This window comes from Halichondria panicea, chromosome 10, assembly GCF_963675165.1.
Source record: "Halichondria panicea chromosome 10, odHalPani1.1, whole genome shotgun sequence".
In the NCBI taxonomy this organism is placed as follows: Eukaryota; Metazoa; Porifera; class Demospongiae; order Suberitida; family Halichondriidae; genus Halichondria; species Halichondria panicea.
The window spans coordinates 1,658,473-1,681,605 of NC_087386.1; the positions used below are offsets into that span (position 1 = coordinate 1,658,473).

Here is a 23,133-nt window from a genome sequence, read left to right on the forward strand (position 1 = left end):
TTTAATTAGTGGAAGTATGCTGCATGTGGAATCATAAAATTAGTTTCCAGAAACCATACTGAGATTAAGTGCATGGAGCAACAGCTGTGTTCAATTAGGAGTCACTGAGATGCTTGCCAATTAACCTTGCATTTCATCAACTGCAAAACAAACAGAGAGTGATAATGCACACTATGTATCTTACCATTGAAAAGCTTCCCTCCTTTAATTTGTAGAGGTCACAATAGAGAGACAGACTGCAGCTGTCCCCTACCACACTCAGTTCGTACTCGTGTTAACAGGCAATGCAAACAATTACAGCTTCATCCACATAGCTACCTTACAGTATCAATGCTCACTCCATGCACATAAATTGTTGTGGCTCCTAATATAAGGGATAGTTTAAACAAATTCAGCGTGTGCAATTAATTACCAGTTGAATCTTTAGTATGTACAGTCACACCTTGGCAAGCAGCATCAGGGTATTTCTTGAACGATGTAATCTCTAATAGCATGACTGCGTTAATGATGTTAGGTGACACCGGGGGTAGGTCAGACAGTCTAGTTTGCCCTGTGTGTGTGTGTGCATGTGGAGGAGGTGGTGAATGAATGTGTGTGCGTGCGTGGGAGGGGTGGTGAATGAATGTGTGTGCGTGGGAGGGGTGGTGAATGAATGTGTGTGCGTGCGTGGGAGGGGTGGTGAATGAATGTGTGTGCGTGGGAGGGGTGGTGAATGAATGTGTGTACGTGGGAGGGATGGTGAATGAATGTGTGTGCGTGGGAGGGATGGTGAATAAATGTGTGTGCGTGGGAGGGGTGGTGAATGAATGTGTGTGCGTGGGAGGGGTGGTGAATGTGTGTGCGTGGGAGGGGTGGTGAATGAATGTGTGTGCGTGGGAGGGGTGGTGAATGAATGTGTGTGCGTGGGAGGGGGTGGTGAATGAATGTGTGTGCATGGGAGGGGTGGTGAATGTGTGTGCGTGGGAGGGGTGGTGAATGAATGTGTGTGCGTGGGAGGGGTGGTGAATGAATGTGTGTGCGTGGGAGGGGGTGGTGAATGAATGTGTGTGCGTGGGAGGGGTGGTGAATGAATATGTGTGCGTGGGAGGGGTGGTGAATGAATGTGTGTGCGTGGGAGGGGTGGTGAATGAATGTGTGTGCGTGGGAGGGGTGGTGAATGAATGTGTGTGCGTGGGAGGGGGTGGTGAATGAATGTGTGTGCGTGGGAGGGGGTGGTGAATGAATGTGTGTGCGTGGGAGGGGGTGGTGAATGAATGTGTGTGCGTGGGAGGGGTGGTGAATGAATGTGTGTGCGTGGGAGGGGTGGTGAATGAATGTGTGTGCGTGGGAGGGGTGGTGAATGAATGTGTGTGCGTGGGAGGGGTGGTGAATGAATGTGTGTGTGTGGGAGGGGTGGTGAATGAATGTGTGCATGTGTGTGCATGTGTGAGGGGGTGACGCACTTGGTCAGTTTTGACAACAAGTACAGGTGCTCTGTCTGAGGGATACTGACTTGGTGTTGGAAAAAGTTGCAAATTAAATTGTGGGCATAAAGTACATAACTATAAAGTCTATTTGCATTAATTGCCTCTTTTTACTTCTTAGGGATGTCATAGTTAAATCAATTTCGATACTTTATTGAACAGAGAATCTTAGTTTTGTAAGTTTATAGAAGCCCAAAGGTGTTGTAGAATCCCTATAGTGAGGGTTCTCTCGCCTTGAGGGCTTCTAAACGGTCACTAAACAGTGTCAAAGTGTTTTAGGTAATAGCGAATGAGCTCTAGCCAATCAGATTTGACTGTTTTTATATCTATATCTATATACAATCTGTAATCTATGCTACATGATCATCTAAGTGAAGTAATGATCTTCATGATGATGATGAAGTTGGAGAAAACACTACCTCAAATGAGCCAATCAGATTGCTGCTTATAGCATTCCATGTAAAATATATATATGGCATATCACATGCAATGTCATACAACATTCCTATATATATGACATCATGTATGATATTATATAATTGACACAGTAAAAGAGAATGTTGTTACACAAAAGCGTGCAACGTTGTAATATTTGATGTGATCACATTCCAGGTTTTACTCAACGTAAATATTATGCTTCTGAGATGCTATGGATACTCATTACGTCTTTAAGGGAAAATTGATTGTGAGGATGGGACTGTAGCTCATAGGCTATACCTAGTTGTGCATGTACAATAGACAGCAATTCCCAATTCAACAAAGCTGAACTCGTGTGGCCTGTAGGGACCACTTAACTGCAATCAAACATACTTGTATACTGCTCCCACTGCTGAGGTAATCGTAAAATTGGATCTGTGCATTTTATGAGACTGTAAACTTTCCTAGTTGCTGGCTCCACTGAACTACTCCACCCACTGCAAGTGTGTGTGCATGAGTTCAGTGGAGCCAGTATAGTATGTAGCCATTGAAAACATAAACTTTGGTTATACTGTATATAGAGTCCTCTCCATGCATGCAACATACATGTACAGCCACAGATCAGTACAGTACACTTACCAAATACCTAAGAGAATTCTCATTAGCATTTGTGTAGTTAACGATCTTTACTAGTTTGTGTGATGCGCGGTGTGTCCCCTTATATTTATAGCAGGAAACATAGATTGATCTGCAGAACTCTTTTAGCACAGACTAGAGATGGCAACCAAAATATATCAACTGCTACCATTCTTCTATTTTCTGCAGCTATCATTTGGTGGTAAGTGAACTTATTTATTAGCTAGTCTTATTATTTCAACTCGTTATAATTATCTCCCTGCAGAGATCTCATTCATTGGTCCAAGACATCAATTGATAACATTACCAAGAAGTCTGAGTGACCTACATAGTTTAACAATTCTCTATTTTAATTTGGTGCCAGGGACACAACAACAAGATTATACCTCAACATGGACTCTACCTAATGGGGAAATGGTATCTGCTGGAAATTTAATTCCAAACTCACGAGTTCTTGCCTCAGATAGACCACTTGTAATAAATGCTACAGTTGTACCAAGCACAACTCTACTGGTTCAAGGCCTGTCCTACACTGATGCTGGTGTGTACAGATGTAGTGTACAGGACGACCGCAACCCAGGCTCTCCACCAATAGAAGGAACAATAGAGCTACGGCTGACAGGTAAGTATAATTAACTAGCAAAACATATACTTATCTCTACTTACTATGTAGTAATACTAACGGCTATAAACTCAAGTGTGACAATATTGGACAATACTTCATTTGCGGAGCTAAGATGTGATATGAGCAACTACATCCGACCTGACGATCAACTGCAATGGTTCAAAGATGGAGAAATGATAACCTCAGGACAGGCTAGACGACAAATCACTTTCACCAATGGAACTGGACAAGGACAATTTGGAGGTATTGTACCCCAATCATCGAGAGTTTCGATGCTCACAATCTCAAATCCTGTTTTAAGTGATACTGGAACGTACAATTGCCGTGTCATAGGGACCACAGAATCTGTTGACATTGAACTACTTGTTAACAGCTCAAGCTTAATTGGTAAGTTATGGCTACCAAAACCATTATTATAATAAATATAATGTATGTGTTTTCGACTTCATCTCAAACCGTTTTTTTAGCTACAACAATGACTACTGAAGTTCCTATGCCAAATGCAACATCAGAAAAAACCACACAAACTGATGCAACGTCAGAAACCACACAAACTAATGCACCACCAGAAACCACACAAACTAATGCATCACCAGAAACCACACAAACTCCAATATTGTCCATTGCACTAGGTGGAACAATTGGTGGACTAGTACTACTAATTCTTCTTCTTATAGTTGTAATTATAGTGTGTGTGGCAAAGAGGAAGAGTCTGAAGCAGAAGCAGCAAATTGATGATCCTACGTACGACTTCCCACATGATCTTCGACCACCTCCATTGCCACAGTCCAGGACCAATCAGATTCAAGTGACAACCAACACAGCCTACGCTTCGGCTACGTCACTTAATGATGCACCGGACGCCATTTATGAGACATTAATGGACACTACCAACCCAGCATATGGTATCACACTATCAGCAAGTGCAGACATCTCTGTTGATACCAACAGTGCATATGGTATGGTTAAAGACATTCCTATTACAGCTACTAATGCAGCTCAGCAACAAGATGAAACACCTCCTGCTACCAACCCAACCTTTGAACAATTAAGCAAGAGATTTTGAAGTTGTCAATAATAATTTATTGTACATTAATTTTGATACTGAATATGACGTGTATAATCCGAACGATTAAGACTCAATGAGGGTGTACCTCCTATTTTTATTTTACGATGTGCTATATCTTTGTAATTGAATACCACACCTACACATGTGATGTCAGTTATGACAAATAGTTCATGGCAAAACAACATTGACATTGTGCTGGTAAACATTAGGTGTTCTGTTGAAATCATAAAACATAAATCATAAAAGCATTGCAGAAACCATATAGTGTTAGTTCTGTAGGAGTCACTGAGATGCTTGCCAACCTTGCATTCCCTCAACTGCATAGAGACATTGAGATCATCAATGTTGATAATGCACTTGTTTTTACCATTGAAAAGTTTCCCTCCTTTGTAGAGGTCACAACAGAGAGACAGACTGCAGCTGTCCCCTACCACACTCACCAGACCTGACATCACAGCCCACTGTGTAATGGAGTCTGTGTTAACAGGCATACAAAAAAGACAGCTACAACCAAATAACATACCTGACAGTTGGTTAATTTATCAATGCTCACTCCACGAACAGAAATTAATGTGGTTCCTAATAATAATTATACAAAAGATAGTATGAAGGAATTCAGGATGTGAGAAAATCACCAGTTGAATCCTTAGCATGGACAGTCACATCTTGACATGTATCTTTGAATGATGTAATCTCTAATAGCATGACTGCGTTAATGATGTTAGGTACAATATCAGCAATCATTAGTCTGTGAGGGTAGGTCAGATAGTCTAGTTTACCCTGCGTGTGTGTGTATGTGGAGGGGGCGGTGGATGACTGTGTGTGTGTGTGTGGGAGGGGGACGTACTTGGTCAGTTTTGACCACCAGTACTGGTGCTCTGTCCGAGGGATACTGGCTTGGCACAATTTCCTATGGAAAAAGTTGCAATTCAAATTGAGGGCACAAAATACACATATCTATTTATATTGCCTCTTTTTACAGGGACGTTATACAATTTCAATACTTTATTAAACAGAGAATCTCTGTTAATTAAAGGAATTTTCTAGAAACTCAAAGGGCTTGTTGTAGAATCCCGAACACAGTGAGGGTTCTCTCAGCCCTAGGGCTTCTAAACGGTGAGAAACGTAAACAAGTGTCAAAGAATTTTAGAACATTCTAGCCAATCAGAGTTGACTGTTCTTACCTGACTTTGAGATAACACTACCTCTATGATTTATAGCATTTCTATGTTAAAAATCGACCTATGGCATAATTATTACATAATTATATACTATGACACCATGTATGATAATCGTATTGTCACACAGTAAAACATGAGGGAATGCTGTGACACAAAAGCGTGCAACGTTGTGACCACATTCGAGGTTTTTCTCAATGTAAATATTATGCTTCTGGCATGCTATGGATAGGAAATGAGACTGTACCAAATGCATGTACAATAAAAGCAGTAGCAATTCCCAATTCAGCAAAGCTCACCTCTTGTGGTCTGTAGGGAGCCAAGTAGATAATTGTCCCTGGGGCATACTCCAGACAGCACTGACCAGAGGAGGAGGGTTTGGCATACGGCCTTTCAATGAACAATGTGTCTCCCTGTAGGTACAATGAAGTAGTGATAGTGAGCAGATGAGATTAAAGAATGTGAGTAAGGAAAGTAAGACACGATGGCCAGGCATATTAACGTGTTCTTTGAACTAAAGGCAACAGCAATATACGTATAGGCAAGTGATTTTACTGTGAATGAGTGTAGAACATTACAACATTTTATAGGTATATTGTCGCCAGCAACCTGACTCAGTAGTCTGGTGAGAGATGTGTAGGTATCCCATAGTACCAGCGGAGTGGAACTAGTACCTTCGTCATTGGACAGCTGGAGGGTCATCTGTTGGGGGGGGGGGGTGTATTTAGCGAATTAATATATTAGAACTTTTTTAAATGGCTATAGCTTTAGTTCCGTTGGTCCAATAACATTTATGATTTACTGAAAGCTTAGAGAGAGACATTTTCAAATGATGTGTTAAGGCCTGAACGTTGGCTAAGAACAATTGACTGCATTAATTTATTAGTTCACTTACTCTCCTAAAGACATTTCCATCAGAAGTTGTAATCACGTCTTCTTTCCCAATATCTACAACCTAAAATGAAAAGAAATTTATGCAGCTTAATTCTGACATACAATTCACATTACATTAGCGAACAGGTTTTCACAATATGTTTGCTCGTGAATGTCAGCTGTTGCGTCCGACAAGCTTAGAAACCGTCCCGACTGTTTAAACTCTGTCTCCTCTGATGGGGTTAACAGTACAGCCAAGTGCTCCGTTGGCAGTAGGTGGAGTTTGGACTTTGGACTCGTTCTTGATACAAGTCGGCAGCATGTCAAACGTAGGGTATGAGTCTACGGTGAATACGACAAATTTGCACAACGTTAGTCATTTCGTACTTACAGTGAGAACATCCAGTATATGGTAGAACTTCTTGTGAAGGTACATTTCAAGATGACCTTTACCCTCACTGCCCAACTGGATAACCTCTGTGAGAGATAGATTAAAACGTAAAATGGCACTTGCATGGGTGCTTGTTTTTAAAAGAGCTCTATCAATAACCTTATACCACTGTGTACTATGACTGTGAAAATATGTTGCAATAATCGCTAAGAGACACATGCATTTATACTACTTCTATTGTGCACTGCTTCCATAGCAACACTGATCATGACAGTGACGCACTAGTGGTAGTGTTGGGTACAGTGTAGACAGTGGACACAGCTGTCTCCAATACTGACTCATATGCCACCGACTTGGACTCCAGAATATCACCCACTGCACAGCCTGCAAGTGAGAAAATGAACAGAAACCGAAAACTGTTTTGTTTACTGTAATGTGCTTAGCTGGCTATAACGCTGAGCTCACTTGTGCAACTGTGAGAGTGTGTGGTTAGTTTCCCTCCAGTTTTTTCAGCCTATAAAATGACAGCAGTGATAGCATGGTAGTCGCTAATAAGCAACCACTGCAGCGTACCTCGTTGTGCAGCTCTGATAAGATAATAGCCTTGGTAACACCAGAGGGATAGCTGGTAAATAACAGCACGTAATCATTATAACATTATTGGGAGGACGTTACTTTGACAGTAACTTGAGCAGCTTGAGACATATCCATGACCTGCATGTGTGTGTGTGTGTGTGTGCGTGTGTGTGTGTGTAGATTTTGTTATTTTCAAGACACGTGCCAAAAAAGTGATCTCTGTCTCTATAGACACTTAAAATCAAAATTATTTTAGTAAGGGGCATTTCTCAAAATTAGCCATCAGCAGAGAAAATTGTCATAAACACGTTACAGCTGGTTGAGCATGCAATGTAAAGCATACAGGCATAGATTGCATGCTAGATCTAGTTCTACCAGGAGAGCTTGATTGCAGTGTACTGTTGCAGCTTGGTTTGCAGGCTGTCCACCAGCTTCAAGAACTTCTCAAGCTCAGCCATTGATTTTACTTTCCTGGTAAAGATCACTGGGAACAAAAAAGCAAATCTATGGGGTTGCACAACAACGACACTTCTATAGTTTATAATAGCTATCAAATTAGTAGCTATAATTCACCTAATCAATGGCAGCTTGTTGTGGATGGCCTATGATTTTTATTGTTCTGTTCTCATTGTCAGCCATCACTGAACATTGCAATGCTCAGTTATGCAGCCAAACAGGTGACCACTAGATCTATAGAATAGACTTCTACATTCTAGTTTGTTGCATTTTAAAATGATAATGTTGTATACAGTAACACTATGCGTATGTAGAACTAAGTCAATGTGTTCCTTATATACAGTGTCTCCAACAAAGTACATTGCTTTTCCAACTCTCTACAATGGCGTAGTTGTCCTCAGCCCTTCAATTTGTGAAACAGTGTTAAGTGGTACCCTCTTTCGCTGTGACTATGCTCACGTTCTAGGAGATGGAGCAATGGTTCCCTCTACTCCTGATCTCAGCAACTCAATGTATTTGGGGCAATTTGTTGCTTGGGAAAGAGGTTCTGCGACCCCTTATATTGACTTTGACCTCACTACAGCAACGACTGGAATTACGACTATTGAGCTCAGTTTCTTGAACAGTCCGTCCAGTAGAATCAGTTTGCCAGACATTGAACTATCGAGAGTAACATATGTACTACCATCTTTTGCTACAGACACAGAATCTTCTATTGCCAGCAGAGTTTTGAACAATCAAAATTTAGCTCTAACAGATAATCAAGTCAGAACTGTTTTTGTTCGACCAGTGTTCACACAAGCTTCTCTCAACCTCCGAATCAGTTTTCAGTTCGATACCCATGATTTTGACTGGCTCCTACTCAATGAAGTACGATTTTGTACAGATCCACAACCAAGTTTCAGGCCAGTTGTTATGTTCCTAGCACCGTTGTCCAATGTTATCCAACCTAGTGCAGAGGACCTGACAAGAGGATCAACAGAGTTAGTGTGCACTGTTTCCAGTGAAGGATCGTACACATGGCAGTGGGAGAGAGATAATGTTATGATAGGGAATAATGGCGACTACACAATCACCATTGGAGACGGAAGTAGAACAACTAAGCTGATGATCAGTAATCTAGACTTTAGTGATGCTGCTGAATATGAATGTACGGGAACAATAGTGGATTTATCGAACGTACTGTCTACAAATTCATCAATACAAGACCTTCGATTTCCAGGTATAACAAACCATGCATGGTACACCAAAGATCAAAGACTTCACTTGTACCAATACACTATAGCCCTTGGCAGGAGCCCATAAATAAGAGAAGAAGCGGCTAACTTCAACGTACACTCAGGGATCACGTTTTGTAATTACCTGTTTCCTTTTATGGAAGCGACTAAGTGCTTGCAAACCGCAGCCCTGTATACGTGTAAGGATTCAACCACTTAGTGACTCTGCATATATAGAAATGCGATCATAGCCACTTACAAAACGTGATCCCCATAGTCAGCCGCTCTTTCTCTTAATTATGGGCTCTGCCCTTGGTATGGCTGATGCCAGTGGTAGAGCCATATATGCGGTGGTAACAGCAATTTATGGACAGAAACATTTATTTACACACCACAATTACAATTGTCACTGATAATTTCTCTATTCCCCACAGAGCGTGTGATCACTGCACCTAATGTCAGAGGATATCTACAGACTAGAGAGGTTACTCTGACCTGTGAGCTCCATGGTTACCAGTCATCACCCTCTCCTCCTGTGTGGTTCGACTCGGGTGGCAGTGAAATAAATACCACTACAAAATACACCATCACTTCTGGTGACGGAGAGAACATAATTGTCCTTGAGAATGGCACTGCTATCCCTAGTGTGATTGTTAGCCTTACAATTCATTGTCTTTCATCAGCTGATGAAGGTACCTACACATGTCGTGGTGTCAGAGGAGAGAGTATCACTCAACTTGTGATTATAAATGGTACAGCCCCTTCTACTACTCCACCCCCTACAACGATAAACGGAGGTGAGTTTAGTAATAGTTATACTATCATACTCTTCCCATCACACTATCCACCATCACAGGTAACAGTTATCATTTTTACAGATGACGAGCAACCTACTTCAACCACTGTTATTGTTCTGCTACCTGCTGGTACTGTTTACGCTTTAGTGGCAGTCATAATCGTATTATTGATAGCTTTGGTTGCTTTCATCATTTTGATTTTGTACCTTCTTTGGAAGATTAAGATTCTCTCAGCTCGTTTATCAGCGCCCATTCAAACAGACATTCCACTATCAGCTCCAATGCAAGACAGGGAACACACTTCACCTTCTGGGAATGTGACGTATGAAGAGATTGCTGAAAGAACTGAAATGAAGTTAAAAACTAACGAAAGTTATGTAGTTATGTAGTTATGTTATGTCTATGTGTGCAGACATCTCAAGATGTTATTGAAAGTTCTCAGTACGAGCTCGAGATCGTTGGTTTAGCCTAAGTAAACATAGACATGCAGTTGTTAAACTTATATGTTTTTAGTAGACTACATGACTACAAGTGAGGGAAAAAATGTGACTGCACTACTAGATTTAGAGATTGAAAAGGACAACAAGAAGAGCTCAACACTTCACTCTCTTTTAGGTTTTAGGCTTAACGACCATTAATTTGGGAACCCATTTACAGGGATTTGAGGTGTTCTTGCAACTGTAATGTCGAGAGCGGAAGTATGAGGTGCCGTTTGTGTCAAAACTATGTAAAAGTGAGACATATATATATGTCCATGGGTATTTATAAATGTCCATGGATATTTATATATATCCACGGGTATTTATAAATACCCGTAGACATTTATAAATGTCCACAGGTATTTATAAATACCCATAGACATTTATATATGTCCATGGGTATTTATATATGTCCACACTGTAAAAAATGATTGAAAAAAAGTGCGGTGGACACACTAAAACCGTCGCATATAGCACGCTTTTTTGAAAAAGTGTGCTATATGCGACGGTTTTAGTGTGCTCACCGCACTTTTTTTTTTACAGTGCATGGGTATTTATATATGTCCATGGGTATATATAAATGTCCATGGGTATTTATAAATGTCCATGGGTATTTATATATGTCCATGGGTATTTATAAATGTCCATGGGTATATATAAATGTCCATGGGTATTTATAAATGTCCATGGGTATTTATAAATGTCCATGGGTATTTATTATATGTCCATGGGTATTTATAAATGTCCATGTGTATTTATAAATGTCAATGGGTATTTATAAATGTCCATGGGTATTTATAAATACCCGTAGACATTTATAAATGTCCACAGGTATTTATAAATACCCATAGACATTTATATATGTCCATGGGTATTTATATATGTCAATGGGTATTTATAAATGTCCATGGGTATTTATAAATGTCCATGGGTATATATAAATGTCCATGGGTATATATAAATGTCCATGTGTATTTATAAATGTCAATGGGTATTTATAAATGTCCATGGGTATTTATAAATACCCGTAGACATTTATAAATGTCCACAGGTATTTATAAATACCCATAGACATTTATATATGTCCATGGGTATTTATATATGTCCATGGGTATTTATAAATGTCCATGGGTATATATAAATGTCCATGGGTATTTATAAATGTCCATGGGTATATATAAATGTCCATGTGTATTTATAAATGTCAATGGGTATTTATAAATGTCAATGGGTATTTATAAATGTCAGTGGAGGATGTGTGCTTTTCAGGGTGTGGTTTTGTTACATTACAAGTGGTAGTCACATGATAACCTGCCACATGGTCCACAAGAATGGCTGAAGCAGTGGAGGATGTGTGCTTTTCAGGGTGTGGTTTTGTTACATTACAAGTGGTAGTCACATGATAACCTGCCACATGGTCCACAAGAATGGCTGAAGGTGTGAATGTTGGAGTGTTGTCTAGTGCCCTGGCTGTTTCAATTCAGCAAGCAGTTAGCAGTGGTCAGTTACAGTTACCTCAAGTGCCAATAAGTGGTGCCAACCAGAGTCCCATTAGTGACAGGTCAGTGACAGACTCTAGCAGAAAGTTTACCATACCGGCGGTATTACCATTACCCTATGGTAAACACCACGTACTTCAGTTTCCATAATTATACACGGGCAAGTCCCTTGTCACGAGGTCCACTGTTACCATTGACGAAATACTGGAAATACGATCACTTCATTACAAATGGAATAAAATTGCGTCTATCTTGGGAATATCAAGAGCAACTTTGTACAGACGATTAGAAGAAAATGGAAGATCCTCACAGGATGGGTCGATGTTGGATGATAATGAGCTAGATGATGTGATCAGTGGTATAAAAAGAGATCACCCGAATGATGGGGAACGACTTGTCTGCGGCCACTTAAGAGCAAGGGGATTAAAAGTTCCTCGGCAAGCTGTCAGGGATTCCATTCATTGAACTGATCACGAAAATGTCATTGCGCGTCGCTGTACTGTTGTTAGACGCCGTGTGTACAGTGCCCCTCACCCAAATTATGTGTGGCACATTGATGGCCATCATAAACTTATAAGGTGGCGTTTTGTGATCCATGGTTCAATTGACGGCTTCTCCCGCACTATCATTTATGTGGCATGCACCGACAACAATCGTTCAGAAACTGTTCTCCAGCTCTTCACTGACAGTATCAGGCACTATGGTGTCCCTAACCATGTGAGATCAGATCACGGTGGAGAAAATGTGGAGGTATGGCGGTACATGATTGCTGCACACAATAATGATTACAGTTGTGTAATCACCGGGAGTTCTGTGCACAATGAAAGAATTGAGAGACTCTGGCGTGACGTTCATAGATGTGTTGGTTCCGTGTTTTCCCAAATCTTCCGATCTTTAGAAAGTGATGGACTTCTTGACCCCTTAAATGAAGTGGATCTTTACTGTTTGCATCTGATCTTCCTGCCACGAATAAACAAATGTATTTCAGGTTTCGTAGATAGTTGGAATCATCATCCTTTATCTACTGAAGGCAATCGAACTCCATACCAACTTTTTTTTGAAGGTATGCTGCAAACAAGCGAGCAAGAACTTGGTACTACAGCTAATGTGGACACTTCTGATGTTGAAGGAGAACGTGTATCAGTGCCAAGAATTAAGTTTATACCATGCTCAATTTTAAAACAAAGTTTCCAAACTATAAATCCCCTTGAAGAAGCAGAAGATAATGGTAGAGGACTCTTTGTCGACGTACTTCATACTACAGGACAGTATCTTAATGCTACTTGCTCACAATGTATTTGGATGTAATATTCAATTATTATAATTATGATAAGAATGAATGAAAGAATGAATAAATAAATGAAAAAGGAATGAATAATGTGATGATGAATGAATGAATGAACACAATGAAGTAATACAGCAGCTAAAATGTCAAAGTTGGAACTGTTATATACTAACTACGGACCACCACCAAAACCAGCAGAATCCAAAACGCTCATATCCATTTTTTTCTTAAACATCTCATATGGCAGCTCGTCAAAAGATCTTGGAAAGGTGATGCTTACGTCACATGTTGAAGTCTTAGGGAGAATCTTTTCATTTGTGAAGTGGACACTAGGGATACAAGGAAACCCAGCTGCTGGAAGCCTCCTAGAGCCAGAGATAAATTGTAGAATGTCACCAATCGACACACCTGATTCATCACCATCTGTGTTGGGATAAATGCTGTAATGTGTAACTGACAAACGATAAATGCTTAGTATGTACATATACAGTGCTGTATAAATGTGTGTAACTGACCAGAGCAATCCATGACATAGTTGCTCCACATGAGGTAAACAGCCTCCTCTGACTTTCTTTTGTTGCTTCCTCTTTCCGAGTAGCTAGCCACAAACCAGTCTAAGAGGTCACCACCATCAACATCAAACGCAATTGAGGTGGCAAGGAACGAATGCATGTCATCAGGGTATTGGACCATCAAAATTTCCAGCTGGAGGGTCTCCCTCAATCCCTTCCTTAGCTGTTGCAGCTCAGCAAGAGGGAGGAAATACACAAAATGGAGCCACACTGTCTTCAGGATCTCCTCCTTATCTGAGATCTGCAGCGAGCTGGTTGGTTTCTGGTAGCCACACTCAAAGCGAAGCTCAAGGTGCTCATCAGTGAATGACCTGAGTTCCTCAACATTCACAATAGTTAGCATCTGTAGAAATGTAGTAAAAACAGGCACAGGCACACACACGTACACACGCAACCTTCTCAAGATTCTGCCGAACTTCGAAGTCAGGTATATCTTGAAGGTCTGGAGAACTCCTCACTTCGTCAAACACAATATAGTCTGCAACAGCACGGCTGAAGCACACTGGGGGTGGCCCACCTTGTACTAAGCTGGTTGCAACGATCTTTCCAGTGATGTAGAACTTATTTTCAGCTAAGGCATGAACATTGTGCACTGGTACAGCATTCTCAGGCCAGCCTGTGAAAAGGCCACTCTTGTCAAAGAGCTCCCTCATGAGTACACTGAACAGCTCTCGCCTGGGACCTCCATAATCCACTGAAATCTCCCCAATGAAGGTCACCTTCAACATCTTTGAGGTGTGAAAGGAAGGTTTGGCGAAAGCACACAATGCATCTTGTACAATGTGACTACGGCGTACACATATCCGTTGTCGATCTTCCTCATCAGCTGCACCAGTTAGTACTCTCAACTGATGTTGGAGAACTACGTGCTTGGATACAATTGGATTTGTTTTGCGAACCCCCTAGAAGATAATAAATGAAACACGGTCATGTTTCAAATTTAGTCAATACCTTTCTTCCAAATCACGTTGAGGTGCAAGAGAAAACTCCACTTTGGGAAGCTCATCGTCAGTGCCGCTACCTGACATATCGTCGGGAGACTCTTGTGTCAAATCGATAAGGCTTCTGTAAACATCGTAAGACCTACACAGAAAAATAAGTGTTATCATGCATGCAGCATGCACAACATAAAGTAATACCTGTGTGCACTTTCTTCCTTAGGTGTTTTTTTGATAGACTGAGGACGAGGTTTCTTACTGGTGTTTGAGACAGACGTAGGAGGTGTTTCCTCAGATTTGCGAGAGCCATCCTTTCCTGCATGTTCCCAATCATCGCCTGACTCCAAATCTGAGTCCTATTGTACACACATAAATCATGTGCATGGTACAAGGTCTCTTACCTCAACATCTGGCAATGTAAGCTCATCTTGGGCCAAGATATAAATTGGATTCTTGTTAGTTCCTAGCTTTGCAACTTGTTGTGGTGTCCACATAAAAGTTGCAGATTTTGAGGGAATAGTGAGTGATTTTGATCCAGCTCCAGTGCATTGAAGAAAGACGAAGGGAAAGTCCTCTCGGCTTCGCATCTGGCGACTAAACACAGATCGTACCTCCATCTCCATCTCATTTTCTGTCATTAAGGAAGTAAGGCGTATTTTGCCCATCAAACCCTTAGAAGCTAGTTTAGCACGGGACTTGCCACGGGGAAATGATATTGGGGATTCACCATCTTTCTTTGGAATGCACACAATGTCTCGATCCCACACTTGCAGAGTGCTTTCTTTGGATTTCGATTTCTTCTGTCCTGAGCCTCCTTCACTTCCTCTCTTCCTTTTTAGATAAGATGGTAAAATCACCCGTGCAGATGAAGGACCTCTGCTGTATGCATGATGGCATGGTCCATAACAAACAGCAACTTTTCAATGTAAAAACATACCTAAGGTAAAAACATTTACGCCTACAAATTTAACCGCAAAAATCTCATTCCGCGCCTAATCAGAAGCGGCGGATGTTTCCCAGCTAATCCAACAACCGACATCAGCATAAAGCATAAAGCATAAAGCATAAACTCAAACTCTGCCAAGATTTAATTGTGAAGAGCTACTAAGCTACTAGTATTAATATGGCTTCCACATGCTTGAGGCTACCATTTGAGAGCGGCCTCTGGTCAAGTATACACTGCTATATCAAGTGTCACCCTGCTAAATTATTGTGGGCTGATGCATGATCAAATGCTGCCTATATCTGAAACTTTCATGGGTCTGTACACTACATTTGTACCTTTGACTGGAAGTGTGCTGACTTTGATTGGCAGGGACTTGAGGTGACTGTGACTGTCCACTGCTAGCTGCTTGCTGAATTGCAACAGCCAGGGCACTAGACAACACTCCAACATTCACACTTATTGAGCCTTCAGCCATTGTTGTGACCATGTGGCAGGTTATGTAACAGTCATGTGACTATCACTTGTAATGTAACAAAACCACATCCTGAAAAGCACACATCCTCCACTGACATTTATAAATACCCATGGACATTTATAAATACCCATTGACATTTATAAATACCCATGGACATTTATAAATACACATGGACATTTATAAATACCCATTGACATTTATAAATACACATGGACATTTATAAATACCCATGGACATATAATAAATACCCATGGACATTTATAAATACCCATGGACATATAATAAATACCCATGGACATTTATATATACCCATGGACATTTATATATACCCATGGACATTTATATATACCCATGGACATTTATAAATACCCATGGACATATATAAATACCCATGGACATATATAAATGTCTATGGGTATTTATAAATACCTGTGGACATTTATAAATGTCTACGGGTATTTATAAATACCCGTGGATATATATAAATACCCATGGACATTTATAAATACCCATGGACATATATATATGTCTCACTTTTACATAGTTTTGACACAAACGGCACCTCATACGGAAGTACCTGTCATGTGAACCTTGGTAAAGAGATTCATTTCAAACCAATTTTTCTCCAATAGAGCCTATTCATTTTTGTTAAACTGGGAAAACATCGACTTACATCAGAAAGCTAAGAGCCTTTGGAAAGGCTTTGCACCACAGCAGGTTGTCAGCTGAAGCTATCCTTGAGATTCTATTAGTTTTGTGAGCTACTACTTGCCCCAGCCTGCGCCTGCCCGTAAGCTGTTGAAAGTGTATCACTAGTCTCAGTAAAATCTCTCTTAGGCTAGCTCCAGCTGGATACACAGTTTGTGTGACAGACTAATAGTAGTAGCTCACGATTGGGCTCAAGGATAGCTTTAGCTGTGGTGCAAAGGCTTGCAGATAATTATATGCAGAGCAAAGCCTCCTGTATAGGTCGATTTTCCCCTAAAATAAACAGGCCTAAAGGCTTTATTGGAGAAAAATTGGTTTGAAATGAGCCATAATTACGTAACTGTTCACGTGACAGGTACTTCCGCTCTCGACATTACAGTTTTTTTTTTTTTTTTTTTTTTTTTTTTTTATAATGTTTGATGCAGAGGAAGCATACAGGATATGACAAGGTAGCTAAATGAAGCTAATAATGAAGTTGCAAGAACTCCTCAAATCCCTGTAGGAGATAATTGATTTTACTTTCCTGATAAAGATCCCTGGAATAAAAAAGCAAATTTGAGATGATAATTTGAATATCTGGTTGCACAATGATTTAGGCTAGATTATTATTGAATCAATGGCAGCTTGTTGTGGATGGTCTATGATTTTTACTGTTCTATTCTCATTGTCAGCCATCACTGAACATTGTAATGCTCAGTTATGCAGCCAAACAGGTGACCACTAGAATATACCTCTAGCTGGTACATTGTAGCTTGTTGCATTTTAAAATGATAATGTTGTATACACCTTATGCGTAAACCTTGTATGTAGAACTAAGTCAATGTGCTTACTTATATACAGTGTCTCCATTGAACTACCTTGCTTTTCCAACTCTCTACAATAACGTAGTTGTCCTCAGCCCTTCAATTTGTGAATTTGTGTCAAGTGGTACCCTCTTTCGCTGTGACTATGCTCACGTTCTAGGAGATGGAGCAATGGTTCCCTCTACTCCTGACCTCAGCAACTCAATGTATTTGGGGCAATTTGTCGCTTGGGAAAGAGATTCTATGTCCCCTTATATTGACTTTGACCTCACTACAGCAACGACTGGGATTACTGCTATTGAAATCAGTTTCCTAAACAGTCCGTCCAGTAGAATCAGTTTGCCAGACATTGAAATTTCAAGAGTAACGTATGGTTCATCTTTTGCTACAGACACAGTAAATTCTTTCCAAGCAGACTTGTTGACAATCAAGATTTAGCTCAAATGGATAATCAAGTCAGAACTGTTTTTGTTCGACCAGCGTTCGCACAAGCCTTTCTCAACCTCCGAATCAGTTTTCAGTTCAACAGCTTCCATGATTTTGACTGGCTCCTACTCAATGAAGTACGATTTTGTACAGATCCACAACCAAGATTCAGGCCAGTTGTTATGTTCCTAGCACCGTTGTCCAATGTTATCCAACCTAGTGCGGCTGACCTGACAAGAGGATCAACAGAGTTAGTGTGCACTGTTTCCAGTGAAGGATCGTACACATGGCAGTGGGAGAGAGACAATGTTATGATAGACAATAATAGGGACTACACAATCACCATTGGAGACGGAAGCAGAACAACTAAGTTGATGATCAATAATCTAGACTTTAGTGATGCTGCTGAATATGAATGTACAGGAACAACAGTGGATTTATCGAACGTACCGTCTACAAACTCATCAATACAAGACCTTCAATTTCCAGGTAAGTAGATATTATTGTAAAACTTGTTTATTGTAAATCATTTCTCTATTCGGTTTCCCCGCAGAGTTTATCTCTGCGCCTGATGTCAGTGAATATCTACAGACTGGAGAGGTTACCCTGACCTGTGAGCTCCATGGTTACCAGTCATCACTCTCTCCTCCTGTGTGGCTGGACTTGGGTGGCAGTGAAATAACTACCACTACAAAATACACCATCACTTCTGATGAAGGATCGAAAACAATTGTCTTTGAGAATGGCACTGCTATCCCTAGTGTGATTATCAGCCTTACAATTCGAAATCTATCATTAGCTGATGGAGGTACCTACACGTGTCGTGGTGTCAGAGGAGGGGAGAGTGTCACTCAACTTGTGATTGCAGAACAGACAGCCCCTCCCACTACACAGCCCACCACTCCCTCAATAAACGAAGGTGAGTTCAATTAATTATCTACATAATTGCCTCACACGAAATCAACTTTCATGAGATCAACTCCCACGAGATCAATTCTTACCAGAGCAACTATCGTGATAAGCGCCACTGAACTGATCAACCTGTTAAACTACTATAATTTATGGTATGTAATGAATCTCGTGCCAACTATGTAATCCTATAGGCCCTCTAATAACCAACACCCACTCAAGTCAATGGCCCACACTTTAAAGGTGCTGTTTCAAATTCTTACCCATGCAGCCGTACAGCCTGTAGTACCGAACAGCAGTATAATGGCAGCTGCAAAAATTCAACCAACAGGCATCCGGATTGAGTACATCCAACCAAAACAAAGATTCAGAGCTACATGCATGTTTGTAGCTACATCTCGGCCATAGAGACGCAGAATAAAAGAAAAGAATCCATACAAATACTGTTTGACTGCTTCAACACATGAGGCATGACTCTGAAGAGTATATTTATTTTACCAACCATCAAGCATCTTAACTGTAAAATTTGTAAGTGTAACGTTTTTTTGTAAAACTGAGTTAATTGATTATAATTATCTTATGAAAAGTTGACTCTATGAGAGTTGATCTACTAACAGTTGACCTCATGCAAAGTTGCTCTGGTAAGAATTGATCTCGTGGGAGTTGATCTCATGAAAGTTGATCTCGTGTGCACCTACATCTACGTAATAGTGAAGCGTAACATTTTGCGAGTATTTATTGCAATCCTCAATTTGGTAGATGATAAATAGCTATTGTTGTCCATGTCACTCTGTACTGCATGTACATTCTCTATTGCCCATGCAGGAACTAACACACTCAGTACTGGCACAGGTGGGGAACAGACTACTGGAGACAATACTGGAGTGATTGCCGCTGCCGTGGTTGTGGTCCTCTTCATTGTTATCATACTAGTGGCCATTCTTGTCATTGCTTTATTTGTTTATATCCGATTTCGAGACAACAAAAATAATCATACTGATGATCCTATGTACGACTACCCAGATGAGCTTCCACCTCCTCCACTACCACAACCCAGGACCAATCAGATTCAAGTAACTACCATTTATGAGACAATAATGGATACTACCAACCCAGCATATGGTCTAACACTATCAGCAAGTGCAGGCATCTCTGTTGATACCAATAATGCCTATGGTATGGTTAAAGACACTCGTACTACAGCTACTAATTCAACTCAGCAACAAAATGAAACACCTCCTGCTACCAACCCAACCTTTAGTGACTTTGAAGTTGCCTATATATAAATAATTGTCCACATGTGATGTACATGTGTACTAATGTGCTTATGTGTACTAATGTGCTTATGTGGTCTGCCTCGCACTCCCACTGTCTTGTCTATGTTGTCACTTACAAATTGTTCCCTCTTTAACCATTAATTGTGCCTTGTGTTGAATTGCTCACTTATGCTAGTGATTAGTTTTGTGTACTGATACTCACCCAACATACAAACAGGGCGTATAATTCTTTATTGAGTGTGTATATATAGACTACCTTATTTTTACAATGTGCTATCTTCGGAATTAAATACCGCCTGGCACCTACAGTCTTACTTGCACCAGTATAGTAATGGTATTGTTCTGTTATACCTGTATAATACCGTTAATATGCTTTAGTGGCAGTCATAATCATTGATAGCTTTGGCTGATTGTGTACCTTCTTAGGATTATAATTCGTTCATCATCACCCACTCAAGCAGACATGCCACTATCAGCTCCAATGCAAGACAGGGAACACACTTCACCTTCTGAGAATGTGACGTATGCATGAAGAGATTGCTGAAAGAACTGAAATGGTGTTGAAGCATAATTAGGATCTTACTCGTGTGTTCTAGTACTTTACTCTAAAACATCATAAGCTTTATAAGTACACACCCATTAACCTATGTCTCTGTTTTACTTAGCTAATGTAAACGAACAATTAAGCTCAACTGAGCATTTCCATAAAAAGGTGTCAGCAAACACGTACATGTACTTGAGAAGGCTATTAGTGTGACTGCGCACGCGCATTAGAGATTGAAAAGGACAACAAGAAGATTTCATCACTTTCTCAGTCATGATTTTACTTTCCTGGTAAAGATCCCTGGAACAAAAAAGCAAATTTGAGATGATAGTAGATAAGTTGCATACCTGGTTGCATGATTTAGGCTAGATCATTATTGAATCAATGGCAGCTTGTTGTGGATGGTCTATGATTTTTATTGTTCTGTTCTCCTTGTCAACCATCACTGAACATTGCAATGCTCAGTTATGTAGCCAAACAGGTGACCACTAGAAATAGACCTCTAGCTGGTGCATTGTATTGTTGCATTTTAAAATGAAGATGTTGTATACACCTTATGCGTAAACCTTGTATGTACAATTAAGTTAATGTGTTTTTACTTATTTTAGTGTTTTTACTTATTTACGTTACTCTTGATTACGTTTACGTATTTACGTTACTCTTATTATAGTGTCTCCAATGAACTACATCGCATTTCCAAGTATCTACAACAGTGCAGTTGTCCTCAGACCACTTATTTGTGAAACAGTGTTAAGTGGTACCCTCTTTCGCTGTGACTATGCTCATGTTCTAGGAGATGGAGCAATGGTTCCCTCTACTCCTGATCTCAGCAACTCAATGTATTTGGGGCAATTTGTTGCTTGGGAAAGAGGTTCTGCGACCCCTTATATTGACTTTGACCTCACTACAGCAACGACTGGGATTACGGCTATTGAGCTCAGTTTCTGGAACAGTCCTTCCAATAGAATCAGTTTTACCAGACATTGAACTCTCAAGAGTAACGTATGATCCATCTTTTGCTACAGACACAGAATCTTCTATTGCCAGCAGAGTTTTGAACAATCAAAATTTAGCTCTAACAGATAATCAAGTCAGAACTGTTTTTGTTCGATCAGGTTTTGCACAAGCTTCTCTCAACCTCCGAATCAGTTTTCAGTTCAATAGATTCCATGATTTTTACTGGCTCCTACTCAATGAAGTGCGATTTTGTACAGACACACAGCCATTTTTCAGGCCAGTTGTTATGTTCCTAGTACCGTTGTCCAATGTTATCCAACCTAGTGCGGGTGATCTGAGAAGAGGATCAACAGAGTTAGTGTGCACTGTTTCCAGTGAAGGATCGTACACATGGCAGTGGGAGAGAGATAATGTTATGATAGGGAATAATGGCGACTACACAGTCACCATTGGAGACGGAAGTAGAACAACTAAGTTGACGATCAACAAACTAGACTTTAATGATACTGCTGAATATGAATGTACGGGAACAACAGTGGATTTATCGAACATAATGTATATACATTTTTTCATCCAAGACCTTCAATTTCCAGGTATGTGGATAATAATTTGTTCTTTGTAAATCATTCTATGCCCCACAGAAATTATTATTACTGCACCTGATGCTAATAGATATCTACGTTACTCTGACCTGTGAGCTCCATGGTTACCAGTCATCACTCTCTCCTCCTGTGTGGTTGGACTTGGGTGGCAGTGAAATAACCGCATCTACAAAATACATGTACACCATCACTTCTGGTGAAGGAGGGAACACAATTGTCTTTGAGAATGGCACTGCTATCCCTAGTGTGATTGTCAGCCTTACAATTCGAGATCTATCGTTAGATGATGGAGGGAACTACACGTGTCGTGGTGTCAGAAGAGGAGAGAGTGTCACTCAACTTGTGATCAAAGGTAGTACAGCCTCTCCCACTACACATCCCCCTACCACTCCCTCAATAAACGGAGGTGTACTTAGTATTGTTATGGTGGAGTAAAATAGACTTTCCATCACACCATCTCCTGAAAGTAACCCATAATAATATCAAAACCACAATTATCAGTTTTTCATACCTACAGATGGCGAGCAACCTACTTCAACCTCTGATATTGTTCTGCTACCTGTTGGTACTGTGTATGCTTTAGTGGCAGTCATAATCGTATTATTGATAGCTTTGGTTGCTTACAGCATCTCGGTCCTGTACCTTCTTTGGAAGATCAAGATTCTCTCAGCTCGTTTATCAGCGCCCACTCAAGCAAACATACCACTATTTGCTCCAATGCAGGACAGGGAACATACTTCATCTTCTGTGAATGAAGACACCTCAAGATGTTATTGAAAGTTCTCAGTACGAGAACGTTGATTTAAATTAGCTAAGTAAACAGTGACAGTTTTTAATATGTGTGTTTGTTGCATTTTGAGTGGGCAGATCAAATTAAGGAAACACTGTGCCAATATCTGCCATATGGCACACATCAAGCCTGTTGCATTTTGAGTGGGCAGATCAAAGGAAACATTGTGCCAATATCTGCCATATGGCACATGTCAAGCCTTGAACTGTGCCACTATCTAGATAC

General features: G+C 40.4%; 5 protein-coding genes and 1 long non-coding RNA gene across 11 annotated transcripts; 4 read left to right on the top strand and 2 right to left on the bottom strand.

Annotated features, from left to right (window-relative positions):
* Nucleotides 1–35: 35 nt before the first annotated feature.
* On the bottom strand, nucleotides 36–7,730 carry LOC135343300 (uncharacterized). Of its 4 annotated transcripts, none has more exons than XM_064540302.1 (15): nucleotides 7,604–7,730; nucleotides 7,328–7,366; nucleotides 7,226–7,277; nucleotides 7,118–7,166; nucleotides 6,935–7,036; nucleotides 6,653–6,738; nucleotides 6,397–6,603; nucleotides 6,284–6,343; nucleotides 5,998–6,090; nucleotides 5,688–5,801; nucleotides 5,057–5,120; nucleotides 4,846–4,905; nucleotides 4,734–4,789; nucleotides 4,578–4,671; nucleotides 4,361–4,527 (listed from the first exon to the last, which is right to left on the bottom strand). In XM_064540302.1, the coding sequence occupies exons 1-15, from the start codon at nucleotides 7,684–7,686 to the stop codon at nucleotides 4,493–4,495; spliced, it is 1,194 nt and encodes a 397-aa protein (XP_064396372.1). In that variant the 5' UTR covers nucleotides 7,687–7,730; the 3' UTR covers nucleotides 4,361–4,492. The 4 variants fall into 4 exon arrangements, with proteins under 4 accessions (XP_064396373.1, XP_064396372.1, XP_064396371.1 ...); XM_064540301.1 differs by having other exon boundaries at nucleotides 4,846–4,916; nucleotides 5,056–5,120; XM_064540300.1 differs by having other exon boundaries at nucleotides 4,846–4,990; nucleotides 5,058–5,120; nucleotides 7,604–7,729.
* On the top strand, nucleotides 2,581–4,312 carry LOC135343290 (mucin-5AC-like). The gene is made up of 4 exons (XM_064540289.1): nucleotides 2,581–2,718; nucleotides 2,782–3,138; nucleotides 3,190–3,528; nucleotides 3,609–4,312. Exons 1-4 carry the CDS (start codon nucleotides 2,658–2,660, stop codon nucleotides 4,205–4,207), a joined length of 1,356 nt encoding a protein of 451 aa, XP_064396359.1. The 5' UTR covers nucleotides 2,581–2,657; the 3' UTR covers nucleotides 4,208–4,312.
* A 14-nt stretch (nucleotides 7,731–7,744) lies between the features above and the next one.
* LOC135343285 (uncharacterized) lies at nucleotides 7,745–10,146 on the top strand. 2 transcript variants are annotated; one of them, XM_064540282.1, is made up of 4 exons: nucleotides 7,745–7,905; nucleotides 8,028–8,906; nucleotides 9,336–9,698; nucleotides 9,780–10,146. In XM_064540282.1, exons 1-4 carry the CDS (start codon nucleotides 7,809–7,811, stop codon nucleotides 10,085–10,087), a joined length of 1,647 nt encoding a protein of 548 aa, XP_064396352.1. In that variant the 5' UTR covers nucleotides 7,745–7,808; the 3' UTR covers nucleotides 10,088–10,146. The 2 variants fall into 2 exon arrangements, with proteins under 2 accessions (XP_064396352.1, XP_064396353.1); XM_064540283.1 differs by having other exon boundaries at nucleotides 9,758–9,863.
* Nucleotides 10,147–12,971: 2,825 nt separating this feature from the next.
* On the bottom strand, nucleotides 12,972–16,061 carry LOC135343309 (G2/M phase-specific E3 ubiquitin-protein ligase-like). Of its 2 annotated transcripts, none has more exons than XM_064540318.1 (7): nucleotides 15,753–16,061; nucleotides 14,873–15,347; nucleotides 14,673–14,827; nucleotides 14,485–14,616; nucleotides 13,929–14,435; nucleotides 13,477–13,876; nucleotides 12,972–13,384 (listed from the first exon to the last, which is right to left on the bottom strand). In XM_064540318.1, the coding sequence occupies exons 5-7, from the start codon at nucleotides 14,259–14,261 to the stop codon at nucleotides 13,134–13,136; spliced, it is 984 nt and encodes a 327-aa protein (XP_064396388.1). In that variant the 5' UTR covers nucleotides 14,262–14,435; nucleotides 14,485–14,616; nucleotides 14,673–14,827; nucleotides 14,873–15,347; nucleotides 15,753–16,061; the 3' UTR covers nucleotides 12,972–13,133. The 2 variants fall into 2 exon arrangements, with proteins under 2 accessions (XP_064396388.1, XP_064396387.1); XM_064540317.1 differs by having other exon boundaries at nucleotides 14,873–15,350.
* Nucleotides 16,062–17,793: 1,732 nt separating this feature from the next.
* On the top strand, nucleotides 17,794–20,199 carry LOC135343298 (uncharacterized). The gene is made up of 3 exons (XM_064540297.1): nucleotides 17,794–18,318; nucleotides 18,383–18,748; nucleotides 19,564–20,199. Exons 1-3 carry the CDS (start codon nucleotides 17,847–17,849, stop codon nucleotides 20,022–20,024), a joined length of 1,299 nt encoding a protein of 432 aa, XP_064396367.1. The 5' UTR covers nucleotides 17,794–17,846; the 3' UTR covers nucleotides 20,025–20,199.
* Nucleotides 20,200–21,559: 1,360 nt separating this feature from the next.
* Nucleotides 21,560–22,972, top strand: LOC135343315 (uncharacterized). The gene is made up of 3 exons (XR_010397123.1): nucleotides 21,560–22,109; nucleotides 22,158–22,470; nucleotides 22,636–22,972. It is a non-coding gene; the product is annotated as an uncharacterized LOC135343315 (long non-coding RNA).
* The last annotated feature ends 161 nt before the right edge of the window (nucleotides 22,973–23,133 follow it).